This window comes from Trachinotus anak, unplaced genomic scaffold (genome assembly GCF_046630095.1).
Source record: "Trachinotus anak isolate AG129_WGS33_773 ecotype Australia unplaced genomic scaffold, CSIRO_AGI_Tana_v1 ptg000016l, whole genome shotgun sequence".
NCBI lineage: Eukaryota > Metazoa > Chordata > Actinopteri > Carangiformes > Carangidae > Trachinotus > Trachinotus anak.
This window is the reverse complement of record NW_027273867.1, coordinates 12175435-12196738: the sequence shown is the minus strand read 5'-3', so window position 1 is coordinate 12196738 and position 21304 is coordinate 12175435. Positions and strand designations below refer to the sequence as shown.

Genomic DNA, 21304 nt, shown 5'->3' with positions numbered 1-21304 from the left:
AGTGGCAGTGGCAATGTGTCACCCTCTGTACATTTGTTTCGAATCATTAAGCCTCTGGGATGGTCCATGATGAGATCAGGGCAGTAAAGCAGTGTCATATTATCAATTTATTTTCAAATTCACTTTAAATCTATTAGTATTGAAAATATTCTTTTGGTTTTTGTACAGCTTCAGTTAGTGTATTTTTTTTTTTTTTTTTTTGTCATTTTATCCTGCTAATCTGTATAGTTTCTCATTTTACTGTTTTCCACTCTTTTCTATAAACCATCTCATGTATGCAATGTGCTGTAGGGTTACAAGATATAACATGGATGCTTATTAAAGAGTAACTTAACACCAGGCTGAAAAGCCCACAGTTGTTTCTATGTTCTTTTACTTAAAAAATGCTGAATTAAATGTTAATGTTCTCTCATGCGCCAATATAGGAACACACCGACCAGAAAAACATAATTACATTTCAGAGTAAGGTCTATTTTAGTTTCAGGGTCACTCCAAATGACAGAGCACTTCTCGAAGCTACATCAGCTAAAAAAAAAAAAAAAAAAAGAGAAAAGAAAAAACCTGACAAGTGAGGACACATTGAGGACACACAGTGAGCACCTTGCAGGTGAAGCAGGACAGGAGAGCTCTTCAGGAGCATTGAGTGTCACTGAGAGATACAGACTCTCCACTTTCAAACCTGTCAATTACTCTTTTCATGTCAAGACAGCCTATTTCTGATGAATGAGAAGAGCAGGAAGGATAGCTTCACCTTCACCTGATCCATCTGGAACGCGAAGGTTCTTTTTATCCAGGTAAAAAGTCAAAGAATAGATAAGCTGCCTATTTTGAATTCCCTAGAGAAAACAGAGGTGCTGCTGGAGATGAGCAGATTCAAGTCCTGAACACCAAAGAGGATAGAAGTGGCACCCTCGCATTATAAATAATAAAGTAGCAATATGAAAAAAAAAGTGCAGCATTCAAAGAGAATAACATCTCACCATTCTACGCCTGAAATGGACAAAGACTTAAATCAGTATCGGTATCTGTACATGTTTTAAAGTACATGTGTAATTAAATCGCATTGTTTTCTGTGCTACAATATACATATCTGAAATCTTTGAGAAAAAAAATCTAAACATAAAAGGTAGAAATGTATATTTTATCTTTTTGATTTCATGACAGCACAGAAGAGGGTGATGTAACAAACGTTACTGCTCTTCTGAAGGTATTTTCATAATCTTCAAAGACTCTTTGGAATATCTGGATGAAAAAAACTATTGTGTCTGTTACACAGTAAAAAAAAAAAAATATTTTTAAACTGGGATTCCTGAGTCGTGCACTAACCCAAACAAGGATTTTTCCCTAATATACACAACATAAACCAAGCTTTTAAAATGTTGTTCATCGGTAATAAATAAGTATATTGATGTCAGTTACTACAATTTCATGTTAATAAATAATGGATTCATATAGTTCTTGTGTTGTACAAAAAGAGCAATAATACAGGAGAGGCATAAACTGGAGAGACCTGACCCCTGCAGTTAACAGGAAATCACATGACCTCAGCAGCAGAAACTGATCTTCATGTTGTTTTTGTGCGAACCAGTTGCAGGTGTATGTAGTCCATTTGTGACTACAATGAGACACTTTCTCTCATTGTTTCAGGTCATGTTTTTTTTAAAATATTTGTGTAACTTAAATGGATCCTGAGTTTAAATGAGTTTAAAACAGATACTATACTGATGAGTACAAACTGTTCACATGGCATCAGATTGCTAATGGGCAGTGGGATTTAGCTGCTCAGATGTTCAATCTGGTTATTTGTTATTAGTGGATAAGTAATAGTGTAATTGAACTTTGCTGAGAACTAGGAGGTTACTGTATTAAAAAAAAAAAAAAAGAAAAACAATCCATCAGTGACCGCTCAAATCTTCAGGACTGTTAAAAAGACAACTTTATGTTCACTTGACACCAACACTCATCCCTTGTGAGCTTGACATAATTTATTTATGTTAAGTCAGCAATTTTTGGTTTTGAGTTAATTTTACTTAACTTTGTAAGGTCAATATAACCTAATTAGTTTGTGGCTAATTAACAACACATACATTGTGCACTAGTGAACATATTTTGATGGTTGAATGAACTAAAAAAAAAAAAATGGTTGTAAAAATATGCACTCACTTATTTTATGTTCATATGACAAGCACTGACTTTCTTGTTGAATGAAACGTACAGAATCAGTGAAACACTGCCTTTTAATGTGAAACTGCTTTAGTCATTGTTTTTATCAGTTTACCATCTGACTGCAGTGATGGCGATGATGAAGAAAACTCCCAAGATCCCACAGTACTTCAGTAGTACAGTACTTCACAAGTACCGTGGGACCAAACACCACATTTTGTCATTGTTTTGATAGAGAGACCCATAGCAACAGAAGTTATATACGTTTAAGTCTTTGAAAGCAGAAGAACACTTCCCACATCTAATTTGTGAGGGAGGCGTGTAGGAGCAGAATGAGTGCAAACATAAAATCCTGCGAGACCTTTGCAACACTGCAAATAAATGTATCATTTCAAGTCAGACAGTGTGCTGCATTTTTATGTGCTACTTAAGTCTGTCAAATGCTCTTTTTATTATCACATTATTAGACATATGCCACAGATGTTTTCCTCATTGCATTTGATTATTGTGCACTGTGAAGCCGCCTAAGTCTTTGAAAATGAAATGTCAAACAACCGCTCTTACATAATAATATGTTCATAGAACACCCACACAACTAAACCACGAAACAGCTGATTAGTTAGTCAGCTTCAGCACAATGAGAAATACTTTGAACTTACCTGATAATGTCATTACAGTCAGTATAGATGCTGATGTGATTCTCTCCCTTCGATATCTCTGCTAACTAAACATTGATTGTTCTTAAGTTACAGTTACCTGCAAGTTCCTTCAGTTGGTGTCTGTGTTGACTCTCTGGTGCTCTGCTTTCTTTTAAACATGGCCACTAACACACCTTCACCTAACTGAGAGGGCTGAGAGAAAAAATACAACCCCCTTCCATTGAATGACAAAAAGTACAACTAAAACAATATGACATTACATTTTTTTTTTTTTTACCACAAAAAGGGAAAGTAGCTTTTTTTGTTGGACTTTAAAGCAATGTTATAGAATTTAACATTATCTGTTAAACCTCACTCGTGGCCACAGTAGCCACTATTCACCAAACGTTTCATGGTCTTGCTTGTGTTAGATATGCCTAGATATAGCTAGAAAGGCACGCAGTTTAAAACTCTCAGTCACTCAAAGCCATACTGTAGACAAACAGATACATGCACACAGAAAATCATCCAGGTTGAAGAATTATGCGGGGAGCTGACATATAATTTTACCCTTGTTATTCAACCTGTCATCTGGCTGATTTTACATTTATGTTTTAAACCTAAAATGTCATTACATCACCAGAATTACACAGGTCTTCATTTTGCTGTTCATGTTGCAATGTTTGCTTTATCCACAAGGGGGCGGCAGAGGCCCTCATAAGTTTTTAACATCCAAATTGACCACACGAAACAATAATCCCCCATCCTTTACTCCTGTTGCCTTGCTCTCTCCTTTGATCATTTGCTTTGTTCCTCTCACCTTTCTCCATCTTGAGAGCACAATACCGCACATTTTGTTGTTCATCTATTTATTGAGGATTAGAAACATGAAAAACATACCAAAAAAAGCTTTTGAAAACATGAAATAATATTACACACTGAAGTGCAAAAGATTTATATAAACCATTGAAAACACGAAGACTAGTAGTAAACTGTAGTAAACCTCTATGAAACCTTTATGAACAATATCCTCGGCAGTCGCTGTCGTTGGCACCATTCTAGGGGAGCGTGTTCACATGTAGTTGTTCATTTTGTACTTGTGTAAGCAGTAACCTGAGCTTTGAGAGGCTGTCATTTACATAAAGGTGTGAATGTGTGGCTGCAGCGACTACACAGTGATTTATGTGTGCATTTTGATGCATCCATGTCTGAGTCTGAGTGAGTGTGGTATACAGAGTTGTCCCAGTCCTTGTTCTCTGGCTCCATGGACCTGGACCAGGTGCTGTGCTTGTCCTCTTCGTTTGAAGTGTGTGTGTGTGTGTGTGTGCGTGTGGAGTGGGGGGGGGGGGGGGGTACAAAACTGGATGGTGGATGGATGGATAATTGATCTATAAATCACTAATAAAAGAGTTAGAGCCATGATGGACACATCAGTGGATAGATTAGATGTTCGTGCGTTTAAATTTATAGATGCTGGGCCAGACTGGGTGGAGGCCCGGTCAGGAGAGTGGTGGCAGGGATCGGGTGCTGACTGGGCTGTACTTCAACCTGGATGATGGTGATGGAGGGAGATGGGTAAGGTGAGGTGAGGAGGGGGATGGGCGAATGTGTCCACTCTGGTACTCTCTCCCGCTCCAAGAGCGCTCTGAGCCAGGATCTTGAGATCGACCTCTGGGCCTCCGCAGCTGAGGCGGGGTGGAAGCGGAGGTGGGCATGCATTTGTAGTGGGCAGGAGAGTGGTGGGAAGACGGATGGTAGTTGGCGGAAGAATAGCACCCAGGTGCAGAATGACGAATGGGTGATGGGTGGCGACCAAGTGAGGGGTGACGGCCAGGTGAGGAGTGCCTCCCAGACAAGGGCTCACGGTTAATGGACGGGTGCTCCTTGGTGTGTCTGGGTGATTTGGGTGACTTGGGCATCTTGGGCGACTTGGGTGTCTTCGATTTTTTGGGCGATTTGGGTGATTTGGGAATGGGGTGAGAGGTGGAGTAAGAGTTTGCACAGTGAGTGGGAGGGGCATGGCTGGGAGAGGTGGAGTCTCCATTGTTGGCAACCTTGTAGAGGAAGACGTCATACTGAAGGGGTGGGCTGGCCTCTGAGTGGAGCTTGGCCTCTTTAGGGAGGAGCACTTCCAGGCCAATAGTGACTCCATCCTGATGTGAAAATATGGCAAGTAGAGAAAGACGCAACAATGCAGGGAGAGTCATAGAGGTAAAATAATGAAATAAAGCTGTACAGAGATACAGGCATGGATGGATTATGAGACAATGGGCCCCTGGGAACACAGACAGGACAGGACCACAGAGACAGATTTTTCTGCCACTTGGGGGCAGTAGAAACCAGCTGTTAGCACAACACTGACATGTTATCTTCTTTTAAGTCAGTACGGCAAACAGTTACTAATCTATAATTCCAAAGATATGAAGCAACATTAGCATCCACCTGGAGTCATATTTCTGGCTGTCTGATAAATGTAAGTCCAATATTCACTCTCATATTTGCTCTGTTTTGGATCTCTACCAACTCCTGAGGGAAATTGTCCACTATGTTCACCAACTACTCTGCCATTTGATGCTGGGTTGCGTACAAAGAGGTTTTAAAGATTTTACCTGACAAGAGTTTCCTTCTGCAGCCAAAAACAGTGCTATAAGAGCACACTATACAACATATTACAGGAAGCTAACAAAGGAAACCTGTAATGCCGATTATATTTACTTAAAGCAGAGCCACGATTTACTACTGTACTTTTATTTCCTTTTTTGAATTTGAGGCAACTTTTTACTTCACTGTAACCACACTGAATTTCTGACAGTAACTGAATTGACTGTCTATTATCTTTTTGTATGTCTTACTCTATCTCTCTCTCTCTAATCTAATTTTGATTTTTATTGTCCTTCATACTGTGATTTTAAACATTGTTCTGATTATTTTCTTTGCCTTTATTTGCTATGCAAGTAAAATTGCCTTCCCTGTACTAATTTTGATGTAAGCTTATTGTAATCTAAATGTGCAGCCGTATTATCAGATTTGGCATCAGTTGATAACTAATATTAATACTTCAGGATTATTTGGTAAGAACAAGCACTGGGACCCCTGATCCTCAGGTCTGGGCCCAGTACGCCCATTTAATAATCCATCCATGATTGGAGGAGGGTCAAAACAGATGATAGTAAAAAATGATCGGAACTACACATGAAAAATAAATGATACAGTGATACAAATAATCATATAAAAAAATGCAAGCTTGAATAGAAATGATGGTGGGCCACATGTGTGGACTTGTGTAAAATTAAATGATTAAAAGTTGGAAGTTGAAATAATAACAAAACAGATATTTTCTTGAAAGAAGAACATACAGAGAAATACAAACTCAAAGCTCGGAGCAGATCATCTAAATTTGATCTCAATTCATTGTTTTTAAAAAAATTAACACAGGAGGGACATTCTGTAAATGACAAATTAAAACCCAGTAATCTGTGATGTTTTCCTCTGCAACAATACTGGGTCTGGTTAAAAAGCCTGCTTTAAATTTTAATGTTCTGTCAGGGAGCATTTTTAAAAAAGAGCTGTCCGTGGTGCTGAAAGGGCACGCAATCACCATTGTGTGTGTAGTGTAATATGTGAGAGCTGTCTACTGTAGCACAAAAGCAGGGTCAGCCATGCATTCAATTATTATTAGCATGGGAGCAGTTGGGCAGTAGTTAGCTTCATCGTGAGCAGGCATGCAGAGAAAAGAGAGAGTGAGAAAGAGAGAGAGAGAATCTTGAGGGAAAGCAGAGCTCATAGCAACACACAGGGACAAGCTGGATAAAATTAAAAAGATTTATTCCAACCACTGTGAACTATAATCCTCCATGTATACCCCAAAAAGTACAAAAGAACCTCAAGTACATTAAAGTATTAGAAATCACATTGAAAACCAAGACACAGCGTGTGTAATATGTGTATATTGATTCAAATATCGACTCCAAGCAATTACCTAGACCTCATATAATCTAAACATATCCACTTATTAGCAATGTCAAACATGAATTTCGCAAATACAGATTCACTTGATTTCCACGTACTTCTTTTGCAAATATTACGTTTTCAGACACTTTTCGTTGATAACACCAATGCATGCGGGCAGAGAGAGACAGTAAGGCGGGGCAGGCTGAGGTGGGGGGGGGGGGGGGGGGGGGGGGGGGGGGGGGGGGGGGGGCAGGAGAGGAGACAATGAAGGAGCAAGAGTTCATTGGTCAAAGACCAAGGCAGGGCATCAGTAGAGGGGAAAGTCAGTCATTAGTTGGTCCAAGCCAGAGATTTTAGACCAGAGTAAGAGGCAGACAGAGAGAAGAAAGGAGGCAGTGGCGCCACTGTGTGATCTGTGATGTCATGGCAGCCTTGTAAACAGGAGTGTTGTGCTTCTCAAGTTGTATCCTTATATTCATGTTGTGCTTACTTTTGACATGAGGCCTGATTAGAACTGTATAAAATACACAATATGTACTTTGCAAAGTGTAAACAATGTTAGCCTATAATATTCTGTTGTTGTTTGTGTGTGCTTTCAATATTTTGGTCTGATTCTCCGGCAGCACACTTCGACAGATGGTGACATTATACCAGGTTGTTCTGGAGCATGTTTACCTCGGCATTCTCCTCTGTGTTGTTGGGGGTGTGGCCGTGGTCGTGGACGACGGACGCTGGGCGATTGTTCTCGTGCTTGGGGGAATGAGAGTTGAGGATGTTCATAGACCCCTCTTCCTTGGGTTGCGGGGACTTTGCTGGGTCCTCCTGCTTCTGAGGCTCATCCTGTGGGGAGAGTTAGTTACTCTTTACACATGCCTCACATTTACACATACAAACACACCTTGATACACACATACACACACACACACACACACACACACACACACACACACACACACACACATAGAACACAGGGTTCTGTAACCTTAAAGTGCATAAGCTCCTCATGTTTGCATGATGAGTGTGCAACGACAGGAACGTCTGTGGAACCTTAAATGCTTTTCTGCATGTGGCCCACGCTTCACTGAAGACTGATACTGTAGCTTTCCCATCCTGATTTGTTACTGTATAATCATTTGTATATAAAATCATAAAATTTGTATTTTACATCAATTGAAGTCATGGCATTTCCTGTCCAAATTGGGCTAGGAGGTCACCCAGTTGTAATATGCTGTGGCAAACGCACTCATCGAAATATGCACAAAATAGATTGCATAAACCTCTGAGGTGCATTACATCCTCACAGATAACCTCCTACCCAACAGGTACAAAGAAGAGGCTGCCTACTCTACGTGAGATGGAGAAAGCACATGGGAATCTAAACTGTCCCCAGGTGGAAGTGGTGTTAGCAGTGACAAGCACTTTGCAGGATAATTGAATTCTCAAACAATTTGAGTAAATTGAATGAAACCTTAAAAAAAAAATAAACTAAAACCAAAAATGCTAACTGTAAAACATGTAGCTCAGTAACGATCAAAGCAAAATCATATGCCTATCTTGCAGAGAGCCGCCGTCGTGCTAGAGCTGATCTTCATGAACTAATATGGGTCACTGTATGGACTGATACTCACACTGTATGTCTAGACCTTTATCTAATCAACTAATCATACCTCAGTCTTTAAAAAAAAATACCGATCGGCTCTCTGACATTTAAAAAAGACTATGACTGTAGACTATGCTGCAGGGGCTTTTTAGCCTCTAGACCTGACATTTAGAGCATCCGGAAGTCACAGAAACTCATCGGTAACAACTGAAATGCCAGCAGAGCTCTAGGAGCAGTGGTTTCTATTAAAATAATAAGTCACAGTTTGCTCACTCCAGTTAGCCCAGCCAAGTGTGGGTAATGGCCTGAGAATTGATATGTGATTTTTAAAATCAATCGATCTGTTATTGCGTTTGTGAGTGCATGTGTGTTCAATGTACTAAATGCATGCAGTCATCGATGAGAGGGCCGTGTTTGTACCACTACAAAACTATTGTGTCTGCGTGCATCTGCATGTGTCGGCTCGTCAATGATCAAGGCATCGATTGATTGGTATGTCACAGACATCTGAAGGTCATGGGCACAGCAGGCAGTAAGTAGGGCACCATCGATCGGTCACACTGGCCACAGCTGGACACAACTCACCAAACGCCCTTTCACACCCGGGACAAGTTCAAAAAGCTTGAGGTCGTGCAGGTAAAATGGCTTTGTTCTGTTGATCTCATGTACATCTTTGGTTAATCTCTATTTATATCTGCCTCTATTAAAAAAAGAATTTCCATTGATTATTGAGTTGAAGAGTTTATCCATGCTTCAGTAACCTGACACACTTTATTGGCTTAGTAACCTAGGAAGCCAGTATGATTGATGAATGCCGAACAGGGGCACACATAAATCTGCCTGAAAACACAAACCCCTCACATACAGGAACACCGACAGAAATGAAATTAATGCATCAGTGCATACACAATCATATTCACGGACACACACTCACATGCTGCTACAGAATGCAGTTCACCTTATAGCAGCACTACATGCACAACCTTTGGAGGAGAATTGGGTGGACAAGGGGCTGTCTGAGCTTTACGGGCACAAGAGCGAAGCGAGCAGTTAAAACAAAATGGAGCCTCAGTTTCCTCACCGGGCTTCTCAGGAAGCTGCAAAGGCACGGGTAAGAGAGGCAGCAAATGTGGGAACTTGCTATTTATTCACACAGCGCTGACTACATGTCACCTCTGAACAACGGGTTGCAGGAAGCCTTGCAGGAGGTCATTAATCATTTCACCTACAGTGTACGTGGAATATGGCTGATACAAGATCGGGTGCAGGGGGAGTTTGTGGAAGTGAGGTTTTGCAGAAAATGGAGAACCAAAATCTGGCATCTAGCAGCTGCACGGTGGATAAGTTCAAAGCAAAGCCAGGGAGGGAAAACTGCTGCAGGCAATGTGGACGTGTCTGCTCTGCTTACCTGGAAGTGGTTATAAGGGTTTCTGGGTTTATATTCCCAGGTATAGCTGGTTGTTGATGGCCTCTGAGGGGATCGGTGAGTGTGAAAAGCATTAAACACACACTTATACTGTACATACACAACTCAAGGTAAAAACCCAATAAAACTTGTGATTTAATAGGGAACCAAGGTGAGTTTGGTGTGTGCGTAACACCGCAAGCCTCAGTTAGTTGGGTGTTTTCAGTGCAGATAGACAGCCATGCACGCAGAGAGAATAACAAACAGACGCAGACAGATAGATAGATCAAACCACATCTCAAGCTGGCAGAGAGACAACATAGGAGGGAACGTGATGAGGAGGAGAGGAAAACAGACGGAGGAAAATTAAACAGAAGCAGAAGAGAGAGAAAGGAGAAAAAAAAATTCAAATGGAAAAGAAGAAGAATGGAAGGAAAGAGAGAGGAGAGTGAACATGAGGAGAGTTGGGGCATACCTGACAGATAATGTTGTCATAGTACGCCAGGTTGTGAGAGTGAGCTTGGGGAGCGGGCGGAGGGGTGTCACATAGTTTCCTTACATTTGGCTGCGAGCCGTCGGCTGTTGTGGAAACCGAGAGGCCGTCCGTCTGTGGCTCGGTGCTCTGTGGGCGGTACTTACTGCAGGAGGGCACAGAGAGAGAGAGATGTGTGTGTGATAAATATTTGCAGATAATTTTTTTATTTTATTTTTTTTTTTAGCGTTCTTTGCACTTTCCAGGTTGATGTTTTCCTACATTGCTCTGCACAGTGTGAAACTGAGGTTAAAGCCACAGGGAGACAGAAAATGTATCATCACAGTCTAAGAACGTAAATAATTCACTGGATACCAAAGAGAATTTCATCAAATCTAAACACTACATTGTGGCTGGTGACTATAAAATCTAAATTGCACCCACCAAATAGTGTAACTCACAGCACATATTTTTAGATTCACACCCCCCTGCCCCAGTCTCACACACACACACACACACACACACACACACACCTGCGTTTGCGAAGGCGCTTGTTCTCGTTCTTGAGGCGGTGCAGCCTCTTGGCAAAGAATACGATGATCATGAAGAGGAGGAGGAGCACAAAGGAGGCCACGCCCACCACCACACACAGCACCTGAAACTCTGTGACTGCCCAATCACAGCGCGTGCCTTTGTTCCAGATGTAGTCCTGCACATTGCACCTGGATACAAAGGGGGGAGAGAAGCAGGAACATGAAGACTGTTCATTCTTACATCGTTATACATCCTGGTTTATTAGAGTATTTGCCTTCTGTATTAAATGAACACTTTTAGCTTGCCCGTTTTTACTAATCGACCTTCCTATTCTCCTGACCTGCTGTATGAAAAAGCAGACAGCTAAGAGGTTTATCAGGAGTGTTTGCCCACTGCACTAGCTTATTTACCATATTTATCACTACAGCGTGTTATCCAGGGTAAAGAGTGTAAAATGGTACTCAGGGCTGTTGACATGCTGTCCTGAGGTCTGTCCAGCAAAGCAGGGATTCGGCCGGCAGCCTAGTCCTTAATGAGATCAAAGGATCAGGACGCGCATGCGAGGTATGTGTGTCTGTGTGTGTGTGTGTGTGTGTGTGTGTGTTTGTGTGTGTAAGTGTGTGTGTGTGTGTGTACCTTGTCCATATTGCTGTCTTTCTCTGTGCAACATGCAAGTGTTTGAACCCTTATATATCCCAGTGTGAGCGAGTGTGCGTATGTGCGTGTGTGTGTGCTATTACTCAGCAGGTATGATCAGCTGAGCAACAGTTTACCTCTAAGCTTATAGTGAGGTTGCAGGATAGGACAGATGGTGCCAACAAGGCGTGGTGCATGAGTGTGTGTTCATGTGCATGAGCAGTGTGTGTCTTTATTCCATGTGTGTGTGTGTTCCTCCCTAACCTTACTGTATTGTCATATTTCTCACACACTTTCTGTATGTGCATACTGCGTGTGTCTACATCAGCTCTTACCAGCCAACCAACACACACACACACACACACACATATGTACACACACACCCTTACCCTGCCTCCAAAACTGAGCTAATCCTTTGGCGACCCCGCTGTGTTCTTGACGAACCCTCATGACACATTAAGCCAGCCTTCTGTCTTTGTGCATGTGTGTGTTTTCTGTGTGTGCGTGCTTGTCTTAAATGTCCTAAATCTTTTCTTTTGTGTCAGAGAGCACACACAAATTAAAACACAAATTAAAAGGGGGGAATGTTTTAGTTCCAAACAATCCCCCAGACGCTCCTGCTGCCACTCTCACACTGTACATATGTGTACCAGTTGTCCTCTAACATGTCACTGCCTGCTTGTAAATGCTGGTAAAAAAAAAAAAAAAAAGACTCTATATTACTAAAAACAATTAAAAAAGGAAGCTGGTGTAATCCTCCTCCTTATTATCTACCCAAATACCCAAACCAACCAGTGAAGTTTACCTGTAGATGAAAAAGTTATTCTCACCTGCAGAAGGCTCCCATTCCTGCCACCACGGTGCACACCCCGCCATTGAAGCAGAAATTGGGTTCAATGTCACACTGAGACACACACACCCCTGGTCCGGAGCGTACAAAGCCCAGCCTGCAGCCGTCAGTCCCCATGGCACCACCTAGGCCTAACCCATCACCCTTGTCTGGCCCTGGCATGGGGGGAGCAGGTAAGGAGGGCCCGCGGTCCACATTCGGCTTCACCTTGTCAGGAACAGCGGAGGAACCAGTGAGGAGTGGATTCTCATCCTCCATGTCGGCCGGGGGTGAAGGGGTGGGCTCGGGTTCTGGGGTAGTATCTAATGCTGAGAGGTCGTCGTCAGGGGACAGGTAGTCGTAAAAGTCAGAAAGCGTCCATGCAGTAGGGTCTCCCCCCTTTTGCTTCTGGGCTTTTGGGGCTTTTGCCCAATCCAGAGCAGGATCGGAGGGCACGACATCTGGTGCCGGGCTGTGGAATTCCACGGTGATGACGTCATCGGACAAGGGGTTTCCGGGCTGGTCTGGACCCGCCCCACCGGCAGTGAGCTCTTCCCCAACAGGTGGGTCCTCTTCTACAAAGTCTAGGTGGACACGTTTACGAGAATGGTGATGTCTGGTGGAGCTGAGAGGGAGTTTGGCCCCGAGGCCTGCTCCAATCAGGTGGTCTCTCTCTGCCGAGTCATCACTGAGCACCATCCTGGTGTTCAAGGCCTCCTTGTTGACAGACGACTGGTTGTGGTGATGGTGGCGCCTGGCCAGCGAATGCCTCCCTGTCAATCAGACAATAAAAAACGTTATTGGGTAGGCCAGTTATTTAGGACTTTACTTCCATAAAGTTGCGGGATTAAGGAAAGACAGATTTCAAAAAAGAATTCAAAATCATCGCAGCTTTAGGTTACTCATCGTGGTTCAAGCTCCAAAAACACTGTATCCTACACTTCCCATAATGCAATAGTGTCTTTTCATTAGAGCCTTTCCACCTGGAAAACAGATGCCACAATAATGTAACTTTTCGTCCAAAAATTGTGGCCTTGAAGCCCAAACAGAGATAACAGTGATGACATCCATGGGCTCATTTACTCGCTCCAGACAAAGCTCCTCCAGAACCACAGAAGACATCAGACATCAGTTTTCACAGGCTGAGTCCTTCATGTGACAGGCATACTGACAGTGATGTGTAAAATCAATTGCGTGCCCCTTTGACTTAATCTTTTTGTCAACATTGCATCAGTGACAGAGCAGTGGAAGAGTTTGTCAGATTTTTGAGATTTTATCTAAATATAGAGGACAAAATAACCAACAAAGGCTTGGAGCTAATCCCATAGTGCTGCCTCTGTTTTGTTTCATAAAGATTGTGGCCGAGGGTGAGGCATGAATAATTGAAATGGATCCCTACAATATTCTGCAGAATTGCTTCAAGGCTGAACCAGGCAAGGTTTTCTGGGAGAATACCGTTAAGTCAATATATCCTTCACTTTAAATTGAGATGAAATTGACAAATACTGTAATAATATTATATAACAATTTGCACAAATTTTGTTTAATCAATTTAAGGAAAACTGGCTCAGCAAAAAACTTGATATGGTTCATGTTTAAGAGCTAAGTGATTAATTGTCATAGAAATCAGAACAAGAGCTGAAGACTGTCGTGTAATCAGACCGTGGAGATGTGGGATTAGGCACATTGACTGACTGTCTAATGTGCTCTGGTGACCGAGACTGGGTGAGGATTAGATTAGGATTTAGAGCTATAGGTTAGAGGCCGACTAGTCAGGCACTTCTCTTCTACTTGGCAAGAGAAAGATGCACACTGATAGTCAAGGAGGCAGAGAGAGAGAAAGAAAAAGAGCGAGGACAAGGAGACAGACAGACAGACAGGAATTCTTTAAACTTTTTAACATGCAGCAGGTCGCCAGTGGGCCAGTCATTATAAACTTATGCTGGGCACTCAAGCATTGTTCAAACCCACAGAGCTCTTTCAAATTCAAGTGGAGATCCAAAAGTTTCCACAAAAAATAAAAAAATACAACACTTTTGAATTTGTCCTCTTGGGCAGAGAAAGGGAAGCTATTTCCTTTTTGCTAAGATAAAATGGGCTGCGGGCAGTTGTTTCATATTTAGCATAAAAGTGGTATCAATCTTCTCATCTAAGTCTCGGCAAGAAGGACAGTTTGTGCATCTCCCAAAATGTAAAACAATCGCTTTAAGGGGAAAACAAAAGGAACAAGGAGGAAAGAAAAGATCCTGCTGTTGAACAGTGTGGGGATTGTTTTCTTGCACTGGAGGTAAGGCTAGTGTTCCCACAGTCGTCTGATTTTCCAAAATCCACTTCTTCATACTTTTCCACTGGCTTGGTACATCTGATCCAACTCATCCAAATACTTGGCTGGTCTTTTCTCTCCCTCTGCCACCCTGAAATCACTGTGCCCAATGAGATCACTGCTTTCAGTGTCTGCCACTTTATTCAGAGCTAATACAAAAACCATCTGAACGTGCCTGGAGTCACGAAGACTGGTGGTGGCTGAGGAACCATGAGATTCACCTCACACACACACACACACACACACACACACACACGCATTGCTGTTGCCATGGAGAGATGTAAAGAGGTGCCATGTTGAAAGGAGGAGTGGGGCGAGGGAGTTGCAGTGGAAACAGAGAATCTAGTGTTCACGCGCTCTCTCTCTCTTGTTTTTCAATCAATCAGCCAGCCAGTCAGTAGGTGTTATATGCCAACTCCATCTCTGGGAAAACCAAGGTGGAATGAACTTGAATGCTTCACAGTTTGTGAAAGAGATAGACATGCTCCGCTGGTTAAAACTGATTATAACTCATTCAAATTCCATTTAAAGGTTCAATCTGCCAATTTGTTCCCTGTTGAGAGTGAGATGCCACATCCTGTTAGCAGCTGGCAGACTCGTAGCGATTACAGGAGCAAAAGGGAACATGAAGAGATTACAAGAGCAAGGCGAGCAGATTGAATGCACGAGCCCTTGCTTAGCAATTTGATTTCCGTCTTACAAATAGTGTGATTTGTGCCTTTAACTGCTGCTCAGCTCTTCACCTCTGGCATCACCATGGTAACAAGTTTTTACCTGAGGTCAATGGGGCTTGCCAGAGTGCAGATTCCCAGAAGCCTCCGTCTTACCAGCAGGACACAGTGGGAATTATGGGTAGGGATCCTACGTACTGTTGTTGGATGGACAAGCACAACTAGTCCCACTTTTTTTTTTTAACAGATTGAAATATATAAATCTGGTCATAGACACTTGACAACTACAGCCACTATATCAGGTGTTGGTCTCTGTCAGTGGTCGATCCTCTTAAGTATTTTTATGATAAAACTACATTGATTTGTAAAGAAAGCTTTGGAAAATGTTGCACTGCATGTGTCCAGCTGCCCCCACTGTATTTCTTATTTGTTTTTGACACCTCTGATTGGCCAAACTGTGACCTCCAGCCATCCGCCCCAGTGCATTTTGACTTTTAAACCATGCATCAGCCCCTCCCCTTCTGCGTGCGTGCATGTGAAAGTCAGGGAGATGCTGATGATCTGATCCATTGTGACATATCATGAGCTTTCTGGGGCTACAGGGCAGATGGACCTCACAGTGTGCAGTCACTCAGACAGTGGACACACACACACAGACACACACACACACACAAACAAACACATACATACACACATACTTACATGGCAGAGCACCCAAGAGTCTGGATTTGAGCCATATTGCTTTACATAGCCTTCAAGGATAATCTGCGTTTGTGTATGTTTGTGTGCATGCGTTAGTGGACTGACTGATTGCTTAGCTGATCAACAGAATATTAAGCAGTAACCACTTCAATAATATATTCATTGTTTATCATTTTTTTGAATTCTCACACGTGAACATTTATCAGTTTTCTTTGTCTCCCTATGGCAGTAAATAATAGGATATCATTTGTTTTATAAAACAGGGTGCAAAGATGGAGGATGTCCAAAGCTGTAAAGCACTTGGGCTTTTTTTTTTTTTTTTTTTTGATTGATTGATTTTGTGGACTGAGCAATTAACTGGTTAATAGAGAAACATAACTGTCAAATTAACCAAAAATAAAATATAACTGATACGTGCAGCTTCCATTTCAAATTTTTTTTAATCACAGACCTGAAAAAGGAGGTAACCATTGTGAGACCTTTACATTAAATTATAGCCACTAGGGGACCACTATAGGAATATTAAAGCTATATTTTCTATGTCTTCTTTCTTTTTATTTGCTTGGTCTATTACTGTCTAGGGGTCACAGAGAGAGGTTATAATGTTTTGTATCACATTATGCAGAAGGGTGCTTCTGTTATTTCGAATACCCCCATTGATATAAATGGGGTTGACAAACTGCAGCCCACCCCCATCCAAATGACCATTAAATCAAATCGGCACATCATCGAAGTCAACGCAACACAACACAGCACAGAGCGTTTTAACGGATTTATTGCAGGACTGTTGTGTGAGACAATATTAGTTTTAGCCGGGTGTACCTAATGAACCGACAGCTGAGTGTAAGTGAAGAAGAACCTGTACAATGTCCCTTATTAATCGCATTTCCACAGCCACTTGGTCTCGGAGGTTTAAAGCAGGCGGGACGGGGCGTCCGGCGCACATCCACCGGTCAATATGTCACAGTGTTAACGCCTGGTTACACACTGGTGATGCTGCGAGCCACCCTGTTGCTGGGCAGCGGCGGCAGCGCTCATTTCTACATCTCCAGGATTTTCAGATCACAGTGTGTGTGTGTGTGTGTGTGTGTGTGTGCCGTGTCAGATTTGAGTTCCCACACTACCTGTCTTCATGTCTCAAGTGATGGACAGTAACCAAATAACAATGCGGGAGGGGGGTGTGGAGGGTGGCGGGCTCCGTTGTCTCAGGCTTCCCCTGGATGTGTGGAGGAATTCGGTCCTTTCATCGCCGTGAAGCGGCCCCCTGGAGCCAGACCACGGTGCTCTTAATCCCGCCTTTGTCTGGGCCACGCACCGCCGAGGCGAGCCGCAGCTGCAGTTGCCACTGAACTGTCAGATGCGTCTGTCTCACCGATCACCCACAGACCTATCTTTTATTTCATTTTATTTTTCTTTATAAGGACGGACACATCGAGAGCTCTTAACATTCAGAACAAGTCCGTTACCTATTAAATAGTTGGAAACGGAAGGCAAAGGTTTTTTTTTTTTTTTTTCTCCTTAATGGACATGAGATTGGCTGGACCACGGCCACAGTCAGTGGTTCGAGTGTCATGAATGATCAGCAGAGCAGCTCTCACCAGGAGAGACAGAGCATCTCACATCAGATTGTTAGAAATATCTGCACAGCTTAATGATCCATCGACAGTCTTTTGAATGCAAATGTATGAAAATGAACCCGATGACATTTGTGAATGCCGGAATGCAGGGGATTGTCACTGCATTTGAAATGTAAGTGTCCATGCTACACAGAGATCAGTTACCAGCCGGTCACTATCGGTTTGGGTCAAAGAATCTCAGTGCTGACAACAGACAGATTATTCGGCTGAGTGTCGACCATCAATGGCCACATCTTAAGCGGTAGCTGCGTCCCTGTGCTGCACAGATGGACAATGCCATTTGTCATTTCCCACGTCCAAGCCAAACCAACGCAGGTGTGATTTGATTCACGCACACGAGCGCTTGCATGCAACACACGCACACACGCACACACACATACACGTTTGCACGCACGCAGGGTGGGACTCAGGTAGCGCGATGGACTCACCGTGGGCAGACAGGGGGGTGACGACCAGAGAGAGGGTCAGTAACACCTGCCAGGTCCCCAGGCGGCTGTCACCGAGCGCCATGACGCGGGCTATTCCTTGTGATCCGCGGATGCAAAGCTCAGATCCCGGCTCCTGGTGTCCACGGTCGGAGAGCGGGCTGCACGACGATCCTCGCAGCGGGTCCTCCAAAGTTCAGATCTTTTTCGCCATGTTCGCCGTTCTCCTCCCCAGCGTCTGGCCTCCTTCACAGCCGCAGCGTGTGCTTCTTTCTTTTTTCAATTTATTTATTTATTTTTTTTTCTACGTCTGAACCGTTTAACGACTCGCGCTCGGTCCCATCGCGCCCTCTCCACGACACCTTCAGCGCGCGCGCGTCACTCTGGCTCCGTGGACAGCGCCGCGAGGAGTTGTAGTAGTGAGGCGCGCGCGACCGGAAGAAGGTCTGCAGGCGAGCTTTTTTTTTTTTTTTTTTTTTTTTTTTTTTTGTCGCTGCCGCAGACGATCCGCTAAGCCTTTCCCTTCGGCTGCAGAGGCGATGAGCGGCAAAGCGCGGCGGCGCGGCGCGGCACGGAGCGGCACGGAGCGGCACGTCAGGGCGCGCACACACTGGGCGTTTGGGTGTCAAAGTGCGAGCGCAGAGAGAGAGAGAGAGAGAGAGAGAGAGACATGAGTAAATGGTCGCCAGTGTCCAGCCGCAGCAGCCTGCTGGAGCTTGTATAGAATCGGGGTGAGAGGGGGATTAGCAGCGTCTGTTGTCACTGGAAGTCAATATGCTCCATTTTACACCACTGTTAATGTGTGTGTGTGTGTGTGTGTGTGTGTGTGTGTGTGTGTGTGTGAACATTATGTCTCTCACTCTCTCTGGGTGGTGGCTATATGTCAGGGGGGTTATTTGGGTGCATGTTGGCTTTGGCCAGTACAGTGTGTGTGTGTGTGTCTGCATGGGTGGTTAATCCTCTTACTGTTATATTGTGATATAGGCTCCAGACAATTGCATCTGCCTATTCCCCCCCAATACACACACACACACACACACACACACACACACACACACACACACACACACACGCACGCACACACACATATTCTCTCCCAAAGCATCATTTCTATCATATTCTTTCTTTCGCTCTTCTTCCCACCAAACACCATACCACACACATCACTTTTCACGTTGCCTTCGCACCATTTACTATCTTTCCCTCTAAATCATCCTAAATAGTGTAACATGTAATCACTGCTCTGTGACACTAATCCACTTCCCTGTTTTTCTTTTCCCTTTTCTGTCACAAACAGCTAACAAAATGGCCTGTGGAGGGCTGACTACCCACTCTCCTCCTTAACGGGATTATGTCAGATACATTAGGAAATAATTAAGACCAAATGCTCTGTTCATAGTGAACAACGTGCAGTTTTTACTCATTGAATCAGCAGTGAATTGATCCCAGCTCCTGCTGAGCAGCATTCTGCTTTTTCCCATCAATTATGCTTCAAAAAACACCAAAATCCAAACTGCATCCATTCCTCACATCCCCACACTCAATGACAGAAGACTGGGAATTTGAATGAGAAGGAGCTGGCAGAGTGAGAGAGGGGACGATATAGAGAAAGGGACAGACACAAGAGGGGAAGAGAGAGAGGGTGTGTGTGTGTGTGTGTGTGTGTGTGTGTGATGGGATATAGAGGATGGACAGAGATGGGTGAGCATTGAAGAGAGGGAGCTGAAGAGTAGTGGAGATAGAGAAACAGAAAAAATGTTCACTGATGCACTGCCAAACAGAGCAGAACGAAATTGCTTCTGCACCCGCCTACCCCCCCCCCCCCCCCCCCCCCACACACACACACACAAACACACACACACACACACTTATCGGCTATGATAAATACACACAAACACGTATATCTCATCTTTCAGCTCTCACTCTTCCTCCAGCGATTGAATTAATTCCAATATTTTTGCTTTTTGCAGGCAGGATAGGTTGTTTTCAGACTGTAGGAAAGAGAAGTATTTTCTGGTGTAGGATGAACAGATGGATCTTACTAAGAAGCAGAGTGGAAGAATAGCACACCTAAGTCGACGCCAAGCTCTGTGCGTGCATGTGTTTGTGCATGTTGTTGCTGAGGCCACGTCGGTTTTTCCATCCTGTGTTCCTGTGTTGAACAGTGAGGGGTGGACAGGATGTCCAAATCCCCTCCAGTGCATACTCTGTGTGTCTGTGAATGTGTGTCCAGTGTTGCAACATTGACTATAGGCAGAAGAAAAGGCTGCTTATTAAAACTATATCTACACCCATGAAGCCTCTAGTATGGCAGTGGTCCCCAACTTAAGGGTCATGGCCTTCACAAGGGTTCACAGGATAAATGTAAGGGGTCCGGAGGTGATCAACAAAATGGAAAGCAGAAGGGACATATTTTTTCAGACTTTTTCTGCTGAGTTCAAGAAACTGAAAGAAGGGCAGAGCCACATAATCTTGAACCTACAGAGTTTTACACATTTATTTTCAAAATAAAAAAGAATCAATGAATAATAATAAAATAAGACAATAGATAAGAAAATAAAATAAGAAGCAGACAACAAATCCTGATAGAAATCAAGCAAGTTGTATCAGCAAACATCAATCCAAGCGAACTTCCCGCAGAGTCAGGCTGTTAATGTATTTATGTGTGCACGCACTTGCATATGAACGTGAAGAGAGAGACAGATAACAAGTGCCCATGGGTCAGTGGTTGCCTACCTGTGAGACAGAGCCTACTGGTGGGCTGCAAAGGTATTGCAAGTGAGCCAACAAATCATTCGCAAAACCACAATTTTGGTTAAAAGATGGAATTTTGAAGGTTTTAAAATGAAATTATCTTTAAAAACACGTAAAGTGTTGAAAAACTCCTTTCTTAGTTTTTCCCCCTCCCATTATGGGCTATCACAAGCGGTGATAAGCCAATGATAAGAACATATATGGGGTCGGCTGTGGGCCACCAGCATTTTTGAGATTTACAAGTGGGAAAAGGTTGGGAACCACTGCTATAGGGTGTTTGTTCTTTCCTGAATCTGTTGGTGATGTAGTTCAGTCTGTTAACATGCTAACAACTGCTAATTAGCATAATACAGAAAGTAAAGTTGGTGCTGACGTGAATGCCATTGGTTAGCAAAGTTATTCCAATCCACCCTGAGGGGAGCATGCCTGTACCAAATGTAAGGAATGAATACAATGCAGTACTGTCAGGCTGCCGTGAGTAAGTACAGATGCTGGGACAATAGCAGGGCCATTGCAAATGCACCATACCTATAAATTCTATTATTAAAATTATTATCATAAATT

General features: G+C 43.2%; 1 protein-coding gene across 3 annotated transcripts; it reads right to left on the bottom strand.

Annotated features, from left to right (window-relative positions):
• Window positions 1-3653: 3653 nt before the first annotated feature.
• Window positions 3654-18601, bottom strand: LOC139634280 (chondroitin sulfate proteoglycan 5-like). 3 transcript variants are annotated; one of them, XM_071500639.1, is made up of 7 exons: window positions 17990-18601; window positions 12230-13001; window positions 10763-10951; window positions 10317-10395; window positions 9761-9823; window positions 7428-7592; window positions 3654-4954 (listed from the first exon to the last, which is right to left on the bottom strand). In XM_071500639.1, the coding sequence occupies exons 1-7, from the start codon at window positions 18069-18071 to the stop codon at window positions 4301-4303; spliced, it is 2004 nt and encodes a 667-aa protein (XP_071356740.1). In that variant the 5' UTR covers window positions 18072-18601; the 3' UTR covers window positions 3654-4300. The 3 variants fall into 3 exon arrangements, with proteins under 3 accessions (XP_071356740.1, XP_071356741.1, XP_071356739.1); XM_071500640.1 differs by lacking the exon at window positions 9761-9823 and having other exon boundaries at window positions 17990-18597; XM_071500638.1 differs by lacking the exon at window positions 9761-9823 and having other exon boundaries at window positions 10233-10395; window positions 17990-18594.
• Between the last annotated feature and the right edge of the window lie 2703 nt (window positions 18602-21304).